The sequence below is a fragment of the Zootoca vivipara genome, chromosome 15, assembly GCF_963506605.1.
Source record: "Zootoca vivipara chromosome 15, rZooViv1.1, whole genome shotgun sequence".
Lineage (NCBI taxonomy): Eukaryota > Metazoa > Chordata > Lepidosauria > Squamata > Lacertidae > Zootoca > Zootoca vivipara.
The window spans coordinates 11,620,157-11,641,970 of record NC_083290.1 but is presented as its reverse complement, the minus strand read 5'-3'; the positions used below and the strand labels follow the sequence as shown (position 1 = coordinate 11,641,970).

Below are 21,814 nucleotides of genomic sequence, written 5' to 3'. Positions count from 1 at the left end.
TGTGAGAATAGGATACTGGACTCAGTTGGCCACTGGCCTGATCCAGCTTGTTAAGCATTGCTCACATCTCTGAAAGGCATTGCAGCTCCTCAGCCCCAGAGACCCTGAGGAAGGAATAAAAAAACTTTGAACTGGTGCATCAGAATTCCAACAGGGGGGGAATTGTAACATACACATCTACCCATAGCAACTGATGGTATATATACAGTGGTACCTCGGGTTACAAATGCTTCAGGTTACAGACTCCGCTAACCCGGAAGTAGTACCTCGGGTTGAGAACTTTGCCCCAGGATGAGGACAGAAATCGTGTGCCGGCGGCAGCGGGAGGCCCCATTAGCTAAAGTGGTACCTCAGGTTAAGAACGGTTTCGGGTTAAGAACAGACCTCCGGAACGAATTAAATTCGTAACCTGAGGTCCCACCGTATATTTGTCTTCTCCAATCTGGTGCCCTCCAGGTGTTTCAAACAACAAGTTCACCAGGCTGAGGATGACAGGAGTTTTTAGACCAAAAGATCTGGGGTTCACAAAATTGATATATAATATATTGACCCTCTGCAAGACATAAACAGACACAAAGAGAGAGATTCATTTCCTCCTTGAAGTGGAATCATCTATTCATGCCTCACTGCATTAGAAGTTAAACCAGAGTATATTTTTAGTTGCCACTCGATTATGTAAGCTCCGTTATATAACAAACCCTAGTTATGGGCATTCTGTTTGGCTCGCTTAAAGCATAGCAACGTTATGTCCAAACTGCTTTCCTTTGCTTCAGCCAAGAAAAATAAATTAAACAGGCCATACATTGAAATCCTGGCAAGGCTTTATTTTTATTTTTTTCGAAGGATGGGCTGAGATCATTCTCTCTTTTCCGGGGTGATGGTGTTGTTGTTGCATAAAGGTAAAGGTAAAGGGACCATTAGGTCCAGTCGTGACCGACTCTGGGGTGGCGCCCTCATCTCGCATTATTGGCCGAGGGAGCCGGCGTATAGCTTCCAGGTCATGTGGCCAGCATGACAAAGCCACTTCTGGCGAACCAGAGCAGCACACGGAAACACTGTTTACCTTCCTGCTGTAGCGGTTCCTATTTATCTACTTGCATTTTGACGTGCTTTCGAACTGCTAGGTTGGCAGGAGCTGGGACCAAGCAATGGGAGCTCACTCCGTCACAGGGATTCGAACCGCCGACCTTCTGATCAGCAAGCCCTAGGCTCAGTGGTTTAACCTGGGTCCCAGATATGTTGTTGCATATCTTCTACAAAACAAGTTATCTCTCACATGAACACATGCAGGCGCTTGATATTTAGCCAGACAGTGGGCTGATCTAACCCAGGGCTCCCAGGCTCTGACTGGCAGCCATTCCCTAGAGCAGGGGTTCCCAACAAAATTTTCTCGAGGACCCCTCATCGAGCCGCTATTGTGACAAGGACCCCCATTAATTCCTAATCCTAGAATTAAAAAGTGAGAGCCAAATTAAGAGTCTTTTTATATTTTATATTTATATTTTTTTACAGTTACAACAGAGTACTCCATCAGTATACAGTTAGTTTTAATTTTCAGTTCTTAATGAGATGAGTTAAATCTGTCCTTTGAGTCCATTATTTCTGAAATATTAGGTTCCAAACTTGAAACTTTCACTCTGAAATCCGACCCCATGTCGAGCCGATTCCTATATTTGTTTTTCATGAAACACATGGAAGAAAATGCTTGCTCACACCGATATGTGGTTGAAAATGCTTGCTCACACCGATATGTGGTTGCAAATCTTTTTCATTGTCTTATCTCCAAGTTTCTTGTAGTCCTTGCGGCATACAGCAGAACTACTGCCTCTATCTAATTCTAGTTTTGCGCTAGACTCTGCTCATGCAGGAAGCGACCAAAACAAAAAATCTGTTATCATACAAAATATATTTAATATTTTTTTTTATTCTAATAGCATCTTGCGGACCCCTCTGGCATAGCTCGCGGACCCCTGGGGGTCCCTGGACCACCTGTTGGGAACCACTGCCCTAGAGTCTGGGGCAAGACTTTGTTGAGCAAGCTGGCTTCCCTAGGTCGTTCTGACTAGAGGTGCCAGGGTCGAATCTGTGATTCTGCACAGTTTGGTGGATCTAGCACTGAGCTATATGTCGTCTAGTGCAACATTTCATCCTTACAACAGCCCTGTGAGGTAGGCTTTGGCGGAGAGGCAGCAAATGGCTTAAAAGCAGCTGAATGGGGGACCTGAGGGCTCTCCTAGTCAAAGGCTGACATCAGGGGAGTTCAGACACTCAGCAAAAGGACACACAAAGGGGAAGGGGTGTCATTTAAACCCCCTCTTCTCTGCCCACCACACCATACTGGAAATTCAGGAGTGTAACAAAATAAGAACAGATTGTTCCGGGATAGGTCCAGGATTGGCGGGGGGGGGGGGTCTTGGCAACAAGCCTTCAAGCAAAATGTGTGTGTGAGTGTCCCTCATGTTTTGGTGGAGCCTCAGTCAAAGACTTATCTAGCTGCTGCATCAAGAACTTAATCCCTCTCCTTGCACCAGAGTGTCAGGTGTATGGTGTGACTCAGGGCATTGTGGGAAATTAAAATAGCTGTGCCAGAGTTCCTTGCTCTTTATCCAAGGTTGTAATCACAGTAAGATGGGATGGGGGCTTTGAAGCTCAGCCACCCCAGCTCCCTTCTTGAAGGTTTTATTATCTTTTTAAATAAAAAAAATCCAGTTATATGTTCCTTTTCATTCAAGATCACAGAGCAGTTTGCAGGTAAAATACAGGGTATCTAAAGAACCACTGGTCATGGCCACTGGTCCCATCACCTCCTGGCAAATAGAAGGGGAAGAAATGGAGGCAGTGAGAGATTTTACTTTCTTGGGCTCCTTGATCACTGCAGATGGTGACAGCAGTCACGAAATTAAAAGGTGCCTGCTTCTTGGGAGAAAAGCAATGACAAACCTAGACAGCATCTTAAAAAGCAGAGACATCACCTTGCCGACAAAGGTCCATATAGTTAAAGCTATGGTTTTCCCAGTAGTGATGTATGGAAGTGAGAGCTGGACCATAAAAAGGCTGATCGCTGAAGAATTGATGCTTTTGAATTATGGTGCTGGAGGAGACTCTCGAGAGTCCCATGGACTGCAAGAAGATCAAACCTATCCATTCTAAAGGAAATCAGCCCTGAGTGCTCACTGGAAGGACAGATCCTGAAGCTGAGGCTCCAATACTTTGGCCACCTCATGAGAAGAGAAGACTCCCTGGAAAAGACCCTGATGTTGGAAAAGATTGAGGGCACAAGGAGAAGGGGACGACAGAGGACGAGATGGTTGGACAGTGTTCTCAAAGCTATGAAGATGAGTTTGACCAAACTGCGGGAGGCAGTGGAAGACAGGAGTACCTGGCGTGCTCTGGTCCATGGGGTCACAAAGAGTCGGACACGACTAAACAACTACAACAACAACAACAACAACAACAACAACAACAACAATGAACCACTGACGACCAAAACTCACGGCGGTCCCTTTGCTACAAATAAGGACTCCAGTCCTCATGGTTTTGAATATGGGGCTAATTTAAAGAGGATCACAGGAAGTTGTCTTAGACTGGGTGAGATCACTGGTTTATCTAGCCCATTGTTGTTTGCACTGACTGGCAGAGTTTCCCCCTATCTGACCCGGAGGCGCTGGGAATGGAACCCGGAACCTTTTCCACCGAGCTGCATCCCTTCCTCAAACTGGAACATCACTTTATTACCGCACTGATGAGATCACACCACCGTGGCTGTTGTTGATAACCGTTTGGCTACACCGGCTTCACAGCTCAAGTACAGCACTGTGACTAAGCATGACTTTTTATAACTCTTCTTAACAAGAGGGTCAGTTCTATTTCCGACATAGGTGCCAGTTCCAAAGCGGGGCGGGGGATGCAGAAAAAAGGCAGTGGCAGAGGCGCCAGGAAAGCAGGGGGGGGGGACGTATCATATGAGAAGCAGCAGACTTTCCCTCCCTTTGTCAGGGAGCATAAAAAAAATAGACAGACTTCCTTTTACATGCACAAGCCTGCCCTACCCTGCCAGCAGCTTTGTGCCCTGTTGGGATATAGATGCACCCAGCAGGCCAGCGACCACAGAGGAAAGGACATGCAAGCTTGCTAGTAACATGGAGCTATTTGTCAGGGAGAACAGGGAAAGCAGAACCACAGAATTCTGGCACAGGAGTCAGGTGCGAGCCTGGTGGGAAAAATAGATGGGCAGTAGCCTCCGGAAAAAAACAGGACGACACAGAGCTGCCAACCATTTTTCAACAAGGGCATGAAACTGGTGAACCAGCACTTTGCACAGAAGTTTGGTTCTCTCCATTTCACCCTCCTTTGCCTCCCGTGACAGATGGATGCCAACCATCAGGTCTAAATAAAGGGATCTCCCTCCTTCCCTCCCTGTACAAAAATTAAAACAGAAGGTTCACATGTAATATATTTAAGATCCACTTCCAAGGTTCCTTTCCCAGGGACTAATCCAGGTTAAGCGGATGGCAACTGGAAAGACGCCGCCTTTTCAGTGGTGGCTCCTTATTTATGAAGCATGCTTCCCAGACCAATGCTAGAAGATCAAAATTGCGTTTAGATTTTAGGCAGGCTTATCTGGGATATTGAACAAGCGGGATGCACTCCTAAGTACATCTGCACAGGCTTGGTTAGAGAAGGCTTTTTCCTCTCCAAGACTTTAAAATTGCTCAAAGGGTGAATCTGCTCTCAATCTAAATGATTTGCAGAGGCCCACTCCAATATGGTGCCCTTTGGAAGTTGCCGGCTCCCAGCTCTCATCCTCATCAACCATTAAGGCATGTTGGCTAGGGCTGATGGGAATTGTAGTTCAGCAACACCTGGCAGGCACCAGATTGCGGAAGATCCATTTACTGATCATAAACTGCTCCTTCTGCTGTTTTTTATGCTTCTTTTATTTCTTTTCACTTTCTATTGCTTTATTTGGGCAGCTTTCACGGTAAGCTGCTTTGGAGATTAAAAAAGAGAGAGAGAGAGAGAGAGAGAGAGAGAGAGAGAGAGAGAGAAAAGCATTTTGTTCAAAGAACAGTTCAGGTTTTTCTGGGTTTCTATCCACATTTGGTTCGACATGGGAGTCAAACGGAGGCTGATCTTGAAAATGGAACAAGCTAATTTTCTCTCCCCCCCCACTCCCTTGGAAGCTTGAACTGGAACCGGTTTGACTTCTTGATTGCTATACTTTGATGTTTCATCTGCTTCAGGGCGTCCTTAATTAGCAAAATTAACAAATAAGCCCTAATTGCAGGAAGAGAGTCCAGCGCTCTACGCTTTAAGCAGACAAATATCCTGCAATATCCTGCCTCGCTGTCCCCTTTATTAATGCACCCCAAATAAATGATAAGGCAAGTCCCCTTCAGATACCAGCAGCTTAGCACGCTGCTTGGCTGTTGTTTATAAAACAAGATATAGCATTTGGAACAGCAAGATCTCTGTTTGCATTCACAGCAAACAAAGTCATCTGGCAAACAAACAGGCTGTAGCTGAGGGAGGTGGTTTGGGGTGTGTGTGTGTGTGTGTGTCCATCACTCTCCCCACTTCAGGCCTGCTACTTGGGGGGCAGAAGACCGAGAGACAGAAATAAACAGAATCCGTGCTAAATGTAATTTCTTAACGTCAAGAGGAACCTGAAGGTCACCGGCCCTGAATAACAGTCATTGTGGATGCGAGCAAAGGAAAAGGGCTGGAAAATATTCCTCACCGTGATAAAAATAGGGGGAGTGGGGAGGAGGAAGAGAACTTCCTTCTTGCACTATAATTCTCCGCTTAGAACATTTCCCTCAGGTTCTCTGGGCATCCCTTAACATGGGGTGGCAGGAAATTCTAGACCAATGTTCCACGTTTGGATGGCCAGATCTCAAAATCTGGACTGCCGTGGTCTCTGCAGGCTGCCCTGACTTCCCCGGACCACACGCCCTGATGGCAAACAAGCTGCTATTGTGCCATGGCCCGAGTTCCTGAGCTGCTACTGATGACTGCCGAATAAATGCCTCTCTCTAAAGCCTCCCTTCTTCCTCATCCGCCTGCAGAAATGAAGAGAACAACAAGAGAGGCTGCAGCCAGGCGGGCAAGGGCTAGAAGGGCCATAGCTCAGTGGAATGAAGGAGGTCTTAGGTTCAACCCCCAGCTTCTCCAGGTAGGGCTATGGGACTATCCTGTGCCTGAAACCACCGAGAAGTGCTGCCAGTCTGTTTAGACTGAGCAAGGTGGACCAGAGCTCCGACTGAGGGTAAGGTACCTTAGAGCCACCACCCACCCACCCTGCCTGCCTGCCTGCCTACCAACCAGCCTAGCATTTAAATCAAGATGGGGAATCTCATGGGCCAAACTTAGACCACCAGCCCATATGGGGGAAGCCATGCCCATACGCCAGGGGTCAGCAAACTTTTTCAGCCGGGGGGGGGGGTGCGGTCCACTGTCCCTCAGACCTTGTGGGGGGCTGGACTATATTTTTTTTAAAAAGAAGAACAACGAATTCCTATGCCCCACAAATAACCCATTTTCAATAAAAGCACACATTCTACTCGTGTTAAAAACACCAGGCAGGCCCCACAAATAACCCAGAGATGCATTTTAAATAAAAGGGCACAATCTACTCATGATTCCTGGACCGTCCGCGGGCCGGGTTTAGAAGGCGATTGGGCCGGATCCGGCCCCCCGGGCCATAGTTTGCCTACCCATGCCATATGCAAGACACATCAGGTGTGATTGAAGTGGGTAAGGTCGGAACAACGAGGAGCCAAAAGTGATTCCCCAGTGGTCCCTTTGCTGGAGCAAGGCGTGTACCCACCTGCCCACCAGCTGATGGGTGCTCCTAAAAGGGGGGGGGAACGTGGTTTCCATTCAAAGCCACTTCTCTCAGCATTGCTCTCTGAAGCCACCTTGCAGGAGATTGGGAATTTTAAAAAATGTTTAATTGTGTTTTTATATATCTTGGAAGCTACCCAGAGTGGCTGGGGTAACCCAGTTGGATGGGTGGGGTATAAATAAAACAACATCTACAACAACAGAATAATAGAATCGTAGAGTTGGAAGGGACCCTGAGGATCATCTAGTCCAATCCCCTGCAATGCAGGAATATGCAGCTGTCTCACATGGGGATCAAACCTGTAACCTTGGCATTATAAGCATCACACTCTAACCAACTGAGCTATCCAGGTTTAGTGCCTTGCAGGAGATTGGGCGCTTGCCCACAGCGCTTCATCAAGTGGACCACTCCATTTTATTATGCAACGAAAAGTATTGTTACTGTATACCGTGGATGCTGTGCCACTAATTTGCAATATGTGCAAAGATAGGTATACATCATTGTTTTTTTTGCTGTAACTGTTAATGTTTCTTATGGAACAAAATATAAACAAGCTGTGTAACCAGAAGAGTTATGCATGAAAGGAACTGGGCAGTTAGTGATGGGAGCTCTCTTTGGAACACCTTTCCAATGCACAGCTGCAATTTCTTTTGCCTTTTCGCCATCAAATGAAGACCTTCCTTTAAAAGCAGATCTCTTTTCCCCGGTCTGTGGTTTTTGGTTGGCTCTGAAATGCTTTTTCCACATAGGAAATGGTTTTTAATTTTTTTATACACATGGAATTGTATCTCCCCATTTTTATTTATGATTTTCAGGTTTATACATTTCAATAATTTTGCAGTTTTTAACATTTCGAAACTTGGCTTCCTTCCCCCTCTTTCTGTGGTTCCTTAAATTTATTTTCAGTATCTTCTGCATAACCAAATTAACTTAATTTGTTCATTCATTCACCTACTTTAAATATATACTCTTATTGAAACTGCAGGTTATTACAATAATCCAGCCAATGTTCTTATCTGTTTACAATTTATCTGTAAATACTCAATAAACCATTTCCATTCCACGGAACTGTATTTCATTGATCGTACATATGGAATGGTTTTTATATAAGAAAAAGTTCATGTTGCTGATGTTTTTCCTTTTGTTTTAGGATGTTTTAATGGCAGGTGCTTCAGAAACGGAACTTTTTCGCCTATTTGTCTCTCCCTCCTTTTTGGCTTCATTAAATGACCCTGCATTCTAGGAGGAAGAAATATTCATTCTCCACAATTAAACGTTAGCTACTAACCTTGTACCCCTGTGTGCTCATTGCCCTGAGCAAATTCACTAGTTTCGTGGCGGTTAATATATGCAATTTACAACCCCCTCAACAACTTCTTTTTTTTCAATACCCCCACAAGGACTGCCCTCCACAATCTACAAAAGCATGCTATTAGTCAACTAGACACTAGCCAAGCCATGAAATTTCTGAATGATTAACTACTGGCTCCCAGCTAAGGTGAGGAAAAATGTATCTTTTTAAGGTGGCCCTAGCCATCAAAGTTCCCTCTAATTATCCCCTTGGCGTGCAGAAGTAGATTTTCACCGGTGTGCACATTTTTCAAACCCTAGAGGGAAGGGCAATTTTACATTTCAGTAGCATATGTGGAAAGCTACCATGAATAAAGTTCTTAGCTTGGCCCTCTAGGGCATTTGATGCAGCAATTCTTGCTGAAGCTAACAAGCTCTGAGCCGGGTCAGTTTTCACTACATGGGCGACTGCTTGGGAGCCCCATGGCAGGAGAGAAATGCCTTTTATCTATATATGTTCTTACAAAACGCACTTTCGTAAAGGAAAACTTTTTAAATGTCAGTTGAAGTTGGTTAGCAAACTAAGTTGATGGATTACGTCGAAATGGCAAAATTGACCGGAAAGCTCAAGAACTTCAAAAAAGAATGGGGGAAAATTATAATTTATTTAGGAGACCACTGCAAGCAGAAGAAAACATTAGCAGGGTTTTAATCTCACTTGTAATGTATAGGGAATGTTTTAATCTCACTTGTAATGTTTAGAGAAGCTTTTAATGTTTGATGAACTTCTGTATTTTAATATTTTGTTGGAAGCCGCCCAGAGTAGCTGGGGGAACCCGGCCAGATGGGTGGGGTATAAATAAATTATTATTATTATTATTATTATTATTATTATTATTATTATTATTATTACTACTACTACTACAAATACTAAGGACAATATGGAGTGATGCAAAATATAGACTATGAAATAATAGGCAGTTCTAAATGTTGACAATAGGACCCATCTAAGTCTCGAGATTTAGAGTAATCTCTACATATGGATATGCATTTGGGCTGTTGTAATGTTATATTTGTAAAATCAAATAAAAATGTTTCCAAAAAAATAAATAAAAATAAAGGTGGACCTATGTAACTTGGCCTGTTGTCTTTGTCCATGGAGTTTTCTTGGCAGGGATACTGGAGTGGCTTGCCAGTTCCTTCTCCAGGTGCGGGACGCAGTGCAAGACAGGCGTGCCTGGTGTGCTATGGTCCATGGGGTCACGAAGAGTCGAACACGACTAAACGACTCAACAACAACAACAAATGTAACTTGGGGCGGGGGGAAGCTGGTTAGCAAACAATCTCAAGCTTGAAAGGCCTACGTTTTTTAGAAGGTGTCTGAAAACCACCAGCGACGACTCCTGCTGGGCCTCTAGTGGCAAGGAGTTCCAAAGGGCAGGGCCTACCGTACTACAGGGCTCGGTCCCTGGTATGGGCCAGCTGAAACTCAGGGTTGTGTGGGACCACTAGAGGCACCCTATCAGACAGGGCTGGTCCAGGACGTTTTGCTGTGTTTTTCTGGCCCGTGCATTCAATGGCGGTGCTGTGAGTACCGCTGGTTACTGCCCCTAGCCTCTGCACCGCCACCGTGGAAACCCACCGAGTTCCTTCCTGCAAGGCAACCGGTCGATCACCAGCATCTCCTCCTCTTCCTCCCGACTTAATGCTGATACAGTTCATTATCTCATGAAACAAATTGCTTCAAGTGAAGTGTGACATTAGCATGTGTGTGATTCTCCACTTGCCGGCGCTATTAAAGTTTAAGATGCAATTAGAACAGAGGGTAGAAAATAGCTTTTGCCGAATATTTCGCAGGCCATTAGTTTGAAGGATTTTCCACACAATTTATCCCTGACATTTAAAAGTAGGAGGGCTGGGGGGGGGGGGAGAAATCCACGTGAGGGACCTTTGCCGTTTTGATAAATGCAGTGTATGTCAAATCAGGAGCAGCCGCGGCCAGCAATTTAATATGCTCCATCGGTTGATGCTCCTGTTCAAAACCTGACTGTGCCCAATACAGTGGTACCTCTACTTACAAATAACTCTACTTACGAATTTTTCTACTTACAAATGGAGCTCCGTCCGCCATCTTGGATGCGGTTTAGATAGGATTTTTTCTACTTACAAATTTTTAGATAGGGTTGCTTCGACTTACGAATTTTTTCTCCCAATGCATTCCTATGGGATTCGACTTACAAATTTTTTCGGCTTACGAATGTGTGTTCGGAACGCATTAAATTCGTAAGTAGAGGTACCACTGTAAGTGCAAATCATCCCGTTAGTAGAGGAGTTTGTCTTGCGTTATTATGCACATGCAGAATGTCAAGATGCTAGCCCTCATTGAGGAAGGCCTCCTAACTTTCCAGGCTGGAGCAGTTAAATACCAAACATTCCTCATCTTTTCCTCCCCGCCCCCTAATCAGTCGAAGTTCTGGCATAGGCATAGGCAAACTCGGCCCTCTAGATGTTTTGGGACTACAACTCCCATCATCCCTAGATTAACAGAACCGGTGGTCAGGAATGATGGGAGTTGTAGTCCCAAAACACCTGTTCTGGCATGTCTTCCAAGAGAACTGCAGGCCCTCGAAGTGTCCCTATTTTCCAGGGACATTCCCGGATTTACAGAAGCCGATTTGATCCTAGAATGCCCCGCTTTTCCTTAGGACACCCCCCATTTTCATCGGAGAAATGTTGGAGGGTATGGAGTTATCCAACCCCCAAACCGTCTGAAGGCAACCCTGTATAGGGATTTTTTTAAATGTTTAATTGTATTTTTATATCTCTTGGAAGCTACCCAGAGTGGCTGGGGCAACCCAGTTGGATGGGTGGGGTATAAATAAAACAACAACTACAACAATAAAACAATAGAATTGTAGAGTTGGAAGGGACCCTGAGGATCATCTAGTCCAACCCCCTGCAATGAAGGAATATGCAGTTGTCCCACATGGGGATCGAACCTATAACCTTGGCATTATAAGCACCACACTCTAACCAACTGAGCTATCCAGGTTTATAATAATTATTATTGCATAGGAATCCCTATTTTCATTGGAAAAATGTTGGAGCATATGGAACTGGAGGTTGCTGAAAAGCTAACCATCCCACAGGAGAGTCCAGCCATGACCGCCTGACAAACTTGGCCCATGATGGGAGGGGGAGGTAGCAATCTGGTCCGCCGAGCAGATCTCCTCACCACTGTCATACAATAATTTGGGACTGTAACAAAATGTTGCTGCGTGCAGTGATTCAAATCGGTGCACCAACCGGCCATCCTATCTTTCAACTACTGTACTTCATTCCATTCCATTTCCCATCAATGAGCATTCGGGTCCCACTGAGCATGCTCGGTCCTTACTGGGCTGGGGTGGTTTTATGTGTTTGGGTGGTGGTTGGGGAGACTCAAAAAAGATTTGCTGCATTGGTCCCCACCCCCCAATTTTTCAAGAAAAATTATTTGTGCAATCTATACAAAAATAGCACAACAGGGACAAAATGAGCCAGTGTGCAGGTTTCTTGGTGTAGGAGGGGAAACATGGCTGTTTGCAATGTGTCAGGATCCTTCTTTAAATGTATTGCGCAGGTGGGATCCAATAGGTAAAAGGTAAAGGTAAAGGACCCCTGGACTGTTAAGTCCAGTCAAAGGCGGCTATGGGGTTGTGGCGATCATCTCGCTTTCAGGCTGAGGGAGCCGGCGTTTGTCCACAGAGAGTCATGTGGCCAGCAGGACTAAACCACTTCTGGCGCAATGGGACACTGTGATGAGCACCAGACCGCATGGAAATGCCGTTTACCTTCCTGCCACAGCGGTACCTATTTATCTACTTGCACTGGCGTGCTTTCAAACTGCTAGGTTGGCAGGAGCTGGGACAGAGCAACAGGAGCTCACTCCGTTGTGGGGATTCGAACTGCCGACCTTCCGATCGGCAAGCCCAAGAGGCTCAGTGGTTTAGACCACAGCGCCACCAGTGTCCAATAAACACTGAATTGAACTGATAAAGGAAGTAACAGGAGGTGACCGATGTTGTGCTCACCTAGAAAGCCTTCTTCATCCACTATGATTGTATAGTCCTCTGGCGTCTCTGTTAAACTGAAGAACTTGCACCTGAAATAGAGAAGAGGAGGAAAAAAAAACTACTTTCAGCTACTGAACCACGAAACCCTAAGCATCCTTATGGAACACACCTAAGATGGCACACAACAACATCTCTTTGAGTGACAAAGCTGGAAGCCGCAGAGAGACACATGCCTTGCTCTGTGCCAAACCTAATCTAGACTTTGGGGATTCTCTGGAAACGAATGTAGAAGCAAGATCTGTTGAGGTGCTTATGGTGTGGCACCCTCTAACCCAGGCACCCCCAAACTGCGGCCCTCTAGATGTTTTGGCCTACAACTCCCATGATCCCTAGCTAGCAGGACCAGTGGTCAGGGAAGATGGGAATTGTAGTCCAAAACATCTGGAGGGCCGAAGTTTGGGGGTGCCTGCTTTAACCTATGCTCAGGTTGTATATGCTGTATTTTTCCGTCTATAAAACACCCCCATGTATAAGGCGCCCCCTATTTTGGGGGACTCTGATTTAAGAAAATGGGGGAGATGTATCCGTGTATAAGACACCGCTTAATTTTTGACATCATTTTTTAGGGAAAAAACCTAGTCTTATACATGGAAAAATACGCTATACAGGTGAAACTCAGAAAATTATGATATCGTTGAAAAGTGCATTTATTTCAGTAACGCAACTTAAAAGGTGAAACCAATAGATGAGATAGATGCATGACATGCAAAGCAAGATATGTCAAGCCTTTATTTGTTGTAATTGTAATTATTTGTCGTTAGGTGGGTCAATTATAAATGGAATGTAATTAATGAAATGTAATAGCGATGTTTATTTTTGTATTATTTTAACTAGTTGTGGAATTTCCAAAAGAAAGCATTTGTAAAAATTAAAAGAAAAAGAAGTTGCATTACTGAAATAAATGCACTTTTCGACGATATTCTAATTTTCCGAGTTTCGCCTGTATAGTTTGTTACGGCTGCTGAGAGCAGTTAAGAGACACCCCCGATTCCCCTCAGAAAAATAAAAAAATATTAAGTTGCACTACTGAAATAAATGCACTTTTCGACGATATTCTAATTTTCCGAGTTTCACCTGTATATATGTAAATAACTCCTAAAGACACCATACTCTCCATTGGCCTTCATTCTAAGGAAATCCAACTCTGGAAGAAGGTTTGGAACCCCTGGAGTCTCCCACCCCTCGGGGATTGGGGTGGCGTGTAACACAGAGTTTTAACCTTTTTTCCTCTTACATGACCTGGGCACCCAGAAAAGAGGCCTTTGAAGATGATCTCAAGGTCAAGAATGGGAAGAGGCCATTCTTCAGGGAACCCAATCTCCAATCTCCTAAAGGCATTAAAAATGTCAAATCCAGCCAGCTAACAGGCAAGGAACCAACACAGATGATGTTGCCCTGACATGCAGCATGCATTCAGATATGAGGAATCGTGTGTTCCCTTTTATCCTGCTAGTGCTTCTGTCCATTTTCTAGTGTACTTTTCATGCTGCGGCATTTGTTGCATTGTGGAACAGGGGCTTTTGGTCCGATACTCTGGCATGTTGCGCTAAATGGCAGTGGGGGCACCAGAGGGCATGGTGAGATACAACAACAAACGACATTGGGCAGAGCCCAGAACTAGGCTGAAGCTGGTGCAGTCGCTTAAAACATTGGCAAGATTTGGTTCCAACCTCCTGGTCCCAAACGGCAAGTCCCCTGCTACATTTCGAACTGCTACATTCGCTGCAGTCAGTGAATGGCTTTCATTTCTTTCTATTTTTTAAGGCTTTGCACACAACACATTTGGAACAGTCTAATCTGGAGTTTACCAGAGCATGGATAAATATTAGCTCAGAGAAGCTCAGCTAAGAGTTAGCAGGGTTAGGGAATCTGCTGACAAACCACATAGATGCTGTTCAGGCGTTCTGCCGGAAAGGGGATTTCCCAACACAAGTAGAGAGCAGAGATGGCGCAGGGGTGTGTGCCATAGCTGCCAAGTCTCCCGTTTTCCCCGGGAAATCCCCGTTTTTCCAGCTGTTCCTAGCTGAAAAAAACGGATTTTTTTGTTTTTGCCCGGTTTATTCTGGCGCGGCGGCCATTTTGGAACTGGGCAGAGCATGCTCAGAAGCGACTTTTGATGCTGCTCTGCCCAGTTCCAAAATGGCTGCAGTGCGACTTCTGGCACGGTGGCCATTTTGGAACTGGGCAAAGCAGCATCAAAAGTCACTGCTGAGCATGCTCCGCCCAGTTCCAAAATGGCAGCAGCGCTACTTCCGGTCTGCTATATCTGGCACGGTCTTTTATTCCTCTGACAGCAACTTGGTAGGTATGTCGTGTGCCTCACTCCCACCCCAATGTCCCCACATGAGCCGGCCCTGACCAGACCATGCTCAGCCTTCCTGCATTTAGTAGGAAGGTCTGAACTAGCCACCTCGATGTGGTCATGCTGTTGCCAAATGCAGAAAAAGTGGCTGGGCTCATGCCTTTAAAGCCCTATAATGCCACTTTAAACTGAAGGAGCGTCTCCACCCCCATCATTCAGCACTGAGATCCAGCGCCGAGGGCCTTCTGGCGGTTCCCTCGCTGCGAGAAGCAAAGCTACAGGGAACCAGGCAGAGGGCCTTCTCGGTAGTGGCATTTTAAATAAAAGCACACATTCTACTCATGTAAAAAAACCGCTGATTCCCGGACCGTCTGCAGGCCGGATTTAGAAGGCGATTGGGCCAGATCCGGCCCCCGGGCCTTAGTTTGCCTACCCAGGGTCTAGATGACCCTTCCAGTTCTACAATTCTACGATTATTATTATCCCAAGGGTCATCTAGTCCAACCCCCTGCAATGTGGCACCAGCAGAGGTATTGCCAGGGAAAGATTTTTTGTTTGTTTAAGTCCTGCCCCAAAGCACGATCTCCAGGGACAGAGTTGCATTCACCCTGGCACGTGTGCTTCGGTTTCCCTGCAATTCACCCATGGAAACAGAAAATTACTGCATGTTGGGACCCCCCCCCCCAAAAAAATTTGTCACCTGGGGTGAACCATGAAAACAGAAGGGAAATTATGGCGCAAAACTCCTGCCATTTTACAGGTAAATTTTAAATGGAATTATAACAGCAACAAAATCACTTCATGTTTCTGGGTTAATGGGATTTCTGTGTTGCTTTAAACTAAGCTGTGTTTATTTAATCTTGTTCGTTGCCTTTTTGTGTGTGTGTGTGTGTGTGTGTGTGTGTGTGTGTGTGTGTGTGTGTGTATATGTGGAAGGTTATAGGAAAAGAATGTACTGCTTGAGAGGTGGAAAGGTCTGCTCCTTTCCTCCCAATTGCAGGATTTGGGACTCCGCATGACATAGTGAGAAGCCACAATGCCCAGCTACACCATTGGACGTATCCTGGGAAAAGGCGCTGGCCAGAGCCGAGACTGGGAACACACCACACAGGAACAGGTCTTACTTTTGTATCCTTAGCCACAGACCTAAGTTAACTGCACCCCAAGAATAGCAGACCTTTGCAGTAGTACAGTGGTACCTCGGCTTGCGACCGCAATCCATTCCGCAGAGGCGTTGCTCGCTGAAGTGGATGCTCACCGAAGGCACGCTTCTGCGCGTGCACGAAGCGCTGATAGAGTGCTTCTGCGCATGCGCATCCGATGCCGTGGAACCCGGATGTAAACACTTCCGGGTCCGCGGCGGTCGCTCGCCGAAGTGGTCGCTTGCCGAGGTAGGTGTAAACCGAGGTTTGACTGTACTGAAGCCCATCAAAGGAGAAGCGAGACAAGCCTCACTTGGCAGGGATTTCTACAACCTAGGGGCGGCCACAGAAAAGGCACCTGCACCTACCACTCTTCCAACAGCTTGCTTCCTTTGTGTTGCAGGTGCAATTGAGACACATATTTTGGGTATTGTTTGGCTTTGTTTTTATATACAGTCGTACCTCGGAAGTCGACCACCTTGCGAGTCAAACGTTTTGGCTCCTAAACGCCGCAAAAACCTGGAAGTGAGTGATCCGGTTTGCGAACATTCTTTGGAACCTGAACATCCGATGCAGGTTCCGATTGGCTGCAGGAGCTTCTTGCAGCCAATCGGAAGCCGTGCCTTGGTTTTCGGAACAATTTGGAAGTCGAACGGGCTTCCGGAACGGATTCTGTTCAACTTCCGAGGTACGACTGTACCAAAACAGCCACCCACTTTGGAAAGCCATTTTACGGTGGGCGGGCCAAGGAAAATGGCACACAAACCATTCTTCAAATCACATGAATATTCCTGTGTCAACAAGAAATCTCTCCAGGAAAAACCCACTCTGGGCTAGATGATCATCCTGACAAGTGTTTCCAAGCAAATTCCAAACTTCCCTAGAAGTTACTGGACGCGGGAGATGTTTGGACTGGCTGGCGTGGAAGAGCAGGCATGTAATTAATACCGCGGCAGAGGAAACAGATCTGTATCTTGGAACAGCTGGGCGGCTCGCTTTTTGCAAACTTGGCACATTGAGGGGGAGGCGAGGCAGCCAACTTACTTAGCAATAAAAGAGAGAAGCCCCCCACCCCACCATGCCATCCGCAGAGGAGCCTGTAACCCGGTAGGCTGTGAATTCTCCCGAACGCACATCTCCCCTTCTAAACTTACCCTTCCCTTCTGGAATTTTGCACGCAAGCCAGCCATGTGGTGGACGAGTGTGTGGAGATCCTCACGCACAGTGTGAGGTCTCCTGTTGACAGTCCTCCACAGCGACCTGCCGTCTGGACTGAGATGCATGAGGGGCTGCCCTTGGAGGCTGCAGCTGGTGCATGCATAATGCAGCTGCCAGGGTGGTAAACGGGGCATTCGATGGGACCATCATGGACCATCAGTCCTGGAAGCCCTGCGCTGGCTGCCAGTGAGTTACAATTTCCAGAGTTACAATTTCCACCTTCCAAAGGAACTCTGGGAACTGATGTCCAGGGAGGGGAATAGAAGGGTTTCCAAACAACTGTCAGCACCCTTAACAAACTACAGTTCCCAGGATTCTTTGCTGGAGGGGCCCTGACTGTTTAAAGTGGCATAATAGTGCTTTAAATGTACAGTATATCCAAAGCACTAGCAGTCATGATTTCCCTGAAGGAATCCTGAGCATGCTAAGAGTTGTTAGGAGTTGCCTATTTCCCCTCACAGAACTAGAGTTCCCAGAATTCCCTGGGCAGAGGGCTTGATTGTTTAAATCCCTTTGGAAACTGTAGCTCTTTGTGGGAAACAGGGCTTAAACAATCTACAGTGGCTTTCCAACTCTGGCTTGGGTCAACCAGAGTGCCTGAGCTGTGCACACCAGCACACAGCTTGAGCAAGCAAGGTTTTTCTTAAGTCAGTGTTCTTGGTTTATTGCTACAAGCGAAGGTGGCCAAGAAGTGGCTGCTTCCATAGGCAGTAGAATCTTACTTAATTAAGCCCCAGGGCTTGGAAGACACACAGATCCTACAGAGCAAAACTAAAAAGGAGAACAGTCCTGCGCATGTTTCACATAGCTCAGAGGCGATGTCGAGGGCAGCTCGAAACCAATGAACAAAACCAACCACCATTCCAAGCCTCACTATTTGTATTTGAGAAGGTTCCAGCCTCTAAGCAACGTCCAAACCACCACACGGTTCACAGGAAGTTAAGCAGGGCATGCAAGTATGTATTACGGACTACATGGAAATGGTGCGCAGCCGTGTGGGAGGCTGGGAAGTCCGATGGCCTGCAGGCTAATTTCAAAAATTCTCTGGAACCCATCGCTCTGGCAAGAACGACCTGTCATTTCCCGTTCTGGTTGCTGGGTGGGCGGGAAGAGGGAGGAAGGCAGAGAAAGGAGGAGGGAGAGCAGGAGGGGAAGCGACTGATAGGGCAGAAGACAGGGAGATCAAACTCTGGGATAGATTACCGCACCCCATTATACGTGGGGCTGCCTCTGAAGACTGTTCGCATACTTCAGCTGGTGGAGAATTTAGCGGCCAGGTCGCTCACTGAGGAAAGACTGTTTGAGTATATAAAACCAATCCTGCCCTGACTGCCATTTTGGGCCCATTTCAAAGTACCGGTTTTGACCTCTAAAGCCATAATAATAATAAGTTGGCTGGAAGCAACTGGGCAGCTCTGCCAATCCCATAAACAAACATAGTCCCTCCAGCAGCAAAACTTGGGGGGGAAAGCTTCCCACCCCCAACACAATGGCACAGCCAGCAATATTAGACTAAATAATATAAAGGTAAAGGGACCCCTGACCATTAGGTCCAGTCGTGACCAACTCTGGGGTTGTGGCGCTCATCTCGAGTTATTGGCCGAGGGAGTCGGCATACAGCTTCCGGGTCATGTGGCCAGCATGACAAAGCCGCTTCTGGCAAACCAGAGCAGCGCATGGAAACGCTGTTTACCTTCCCACTGTAGCAGTACCTATTTATCTACTTGCACTTTGACATGCTTTCGAACTGCTAGGTTGGCAGGAGCTGGGACCAAGCAACGGGAGCTCACCCCGTCACGGGGATTCGAACCGCCGACCTTCTGATCAGCAAGCCCTAGGCTCTGTGGTTTAACCCACAGCGCCACCCGCGTCGCTATTAAATAATATAGTATCAATCAAATTACAACTCTTCTTAGAATCATAAAACTGAAGAGTTTGGAAGGGATCCTAGTACAGTATTACCTAGGCCAACCCCCTGCAATGCAGGAATACGCAGCTGTCCCATATGGGGATCGAACCTGCAAGCTTGGCGTTATCAGCACCATGCTCTAACCAACCGAGCCACCTCAATTTCCATGCATACCCTAAGCACAGAAATGCAAGGGGTCCTCATGCTCTACCTGTAGGCAGCCACGTCAACCACAACACGAGTGGTAGGAAGGGTCAGTTGAGCTGTTTAATGGAGATTTACCAATCCACGGTGAGAAGCAACCCCTGTGAAGCAAAGTGCCCCCAAGGGTGGGGCTTGGAGGGAGGGAGAGTTGTGGGGGGGGCAATGTTTGAGGGGGTGAGCGAGGTGCAAAGGAAAGGGGGGTTGGTCAGGTGTGTGACAAGGGCAAAGGAGTTTGTGGGGTTGATAAGTGAACAGGGTGATAAAGGTAAAGGGACCCCTGACTGTTAGGTCCAGTCGCGGATGACTCTGGGGTTGCACGCTCATCTCGCTCTATAGGCTGAGGGAGCCGGCGTTTGTCCGCAGTTTCCGGGTCATGTGGCCCGCATGACTAAGCCGCTCCTAGCGAACCAGAGCAGCGCATGGAAACACTTCCCACCGGAGCGGTACCTATTTATCTACTTGCACTTTGACGTGCTTTCGAACTGCTAGGTGGGCAGGAGCTGGGACAGAACAACGGGAGTTCACCCTGTTGCGGGGATTCGAACTGCCGACCTTCCAATCGGCAAGCCCTAGGCTCTGTGGTTTAGACCACAGCGCCACCTGCGTCCCGAACAGGGTGATAGCCCTTAGTATTATGCAGTTTCTAAGTGCCTCACCATTAATAAAAATTATTATAATAATACTCCGCACTCCCACCTGTTGTTGCCAATATTTTTTTCTTGACTCCTTTTATATATTTAATTCATTTGTAACCGAAGATCAATAAAACACAAAATCAAGTGATAATAATGTCAAAGCGATCACAGATGCTTTAGCTGAGGTTCCTGCTTTGCAGGGTGTTGGACTAGATGACCCTGGGGGTGTCCCTTCCAACTCTACGGTTCCATGATTACGGCTGAGTTTCTTTACCCAGTTCCAGTCTCCTTCCACAGCCTGCTGGCAATCTGGGACTTTGGAAGCTCTTCAGATATTACCTTTATGTGACCCACCACCCCGCCCCCCCCCCAATCCCAGTATGTCTTGGCCCTTTGACTCTCTCTTAATGGCCCTGTTTTTCAAGGGGAAGCAAGAACAGGCTGTGCAAAACGATGTTTGTGTCTCTCTCGTTCTTAGCTCGAGAGTCCAGAGTAAACTTATTTGTGGCACAGCTTCTCGGGTCAATATGTGCAAAGTCTTGTGTAAAAGGAGTATTCGGCGCAGGTTAAGTGTGGGTTAGAGAGCAGAGGCAGGAAAGGTGGGAGGAGGTCATCGCAAAAGCTGGTCAAATATGTACTTTGCTTTATGCGCAGAAGAACCCCACAAAAAGGCATTTCAAGTCAGGAAAGCCGCAACCTTTGGCAGGAGACACACTTGAGTGTTGTCAGCAATCCTGCTGGACACTTGAGGCAGTTTACTGCCTCCCCCCCACCCCCCAATCAGCCGCCTTGTTTTCCCATTTTCAATGTGATGTTGAAATCCTAGCATAGCTCGGAGATAAAAACTGACTCGATTTGTTATTTTTGACCTGCTTTCCTTTCAGGAGACGTACAGAGCAGCTTTCAATACTAAAAATGATAACATATTAAAGTGGAGATACAGGGCCGGCTCTAGGGGTAGTCTGGGTGGCACAGGGCCTGGTAGGGGGGAGCTGCGCGGAAGCCATGCTGCGCGCTGCACCCGCCCACCAGCCGCGGCAAGAAACGGAGCGGGGGCGCTGGAGTGATCTCCGCACCACGGCGCCCGGGCGCCCGACGTGCTTGAGATGGCCCTGTGGAGATAGACTGTTGTCACAAAAAGAATCCCTCACAGGCCACCTCCATGCCATGCATTTTAAAGTCATGGTCTCTCATGAAGAATCTTGGGAAGTGCAGTGTGTTAAGGGTGCTGAGGGCGTTGGGTTTTGTTTTCTTTAGACCCATTCTCCTCGCAGAGCTACAATTCCCAGAGTGGTAAACTATCACTCTGCCTTCCAACGGAACTCTGGGAACTGAAGTTCTGTGAGGGGAATAGAGGGGTTTCCAAACAACTGTCAGCCCCCCTTAACAAACTACAGTTCCCAGGATTCTTTGCTTTTAGAAGATATCTGAAGGCAGCCCTGTTTAGGGAAGCTTTTAATGTTTAATAGATTATTGCATTTTAATGTTCTGTTGGAAGCCGCCCAGAGTGGCTGGGAAAACTCAGCCAGATGGGCGGGGTGGATATAAATAAATAAATAAAATAATAATAATTATTACAGTCATACCTTGGTTTAAGTACGCCTCGGTTTGAGTATTTTCAGTTTAAGTACTCCGCGGACCTGTCTGGAACGGATTAATGCACTTTCCATTACTTTCAATGGGAAAGTTCGCTTCAGGTTAAGTACAGACTTCCGGAACCAACTGTGTTTGTAAACCAAGGTACCACTGTACTATGGGAGGCCGTGACTGTTTAAAGCGGCATAACAGTGTTTTAAATGTGCTTTAAATGCAAGGTATGGATGTGACCAAAGGCAGCCAGTGACCAACCTGTGACCTCCCATCTAAGCCACTTTGAGGGCTGGTGGAAGCTTCATCTTGCTTGGCAAAGCCCAAGGGCTTCCCGCGTCAATGATTTTCTGATTGAGAAGCGTGAATAAAAGTTGAATGGAAAAGGGGCCAGTAAGCAACCCTGCCTAATGCTTCCTCGAGTATTTTGCCTGAAAGACCACCTACGCACACTCTTAAAGCGGTAAGACACGATGATGAGTTGAATGTTATGGACGGGCTGGACAACGAGGAATGGCGGGAGGAACCAGCTGGGGAACCCCCAAGGGAAGAAGTCTCAGAGCCT

General features: G+C 46.7%; 1 protein-coding gene across 1 annotated transcript in view; it reads right to left on the bottom strand.

Moving 5' to 3' along the window:
• CASTOR2 (cytosolic arginine sensor for mTORC1 subunit 2) overlaps positions 1-21,814 on the bottom strand; it is a 53,456-nt gene that overhangs the window by 22,463 nt on the left and 9,179 nt on the right. Inside the window, exon 2 of the mRNA XM_035139441.2 lies at positions 12,211-12,281. Within this exon, the coding sequence (XP_034995332.2) occupies positions 12,211-12,281 (71 nt within the window). The remainder of the gene's footprint in view (positions 1-12,210; positions 12,282-21,814) is intronic.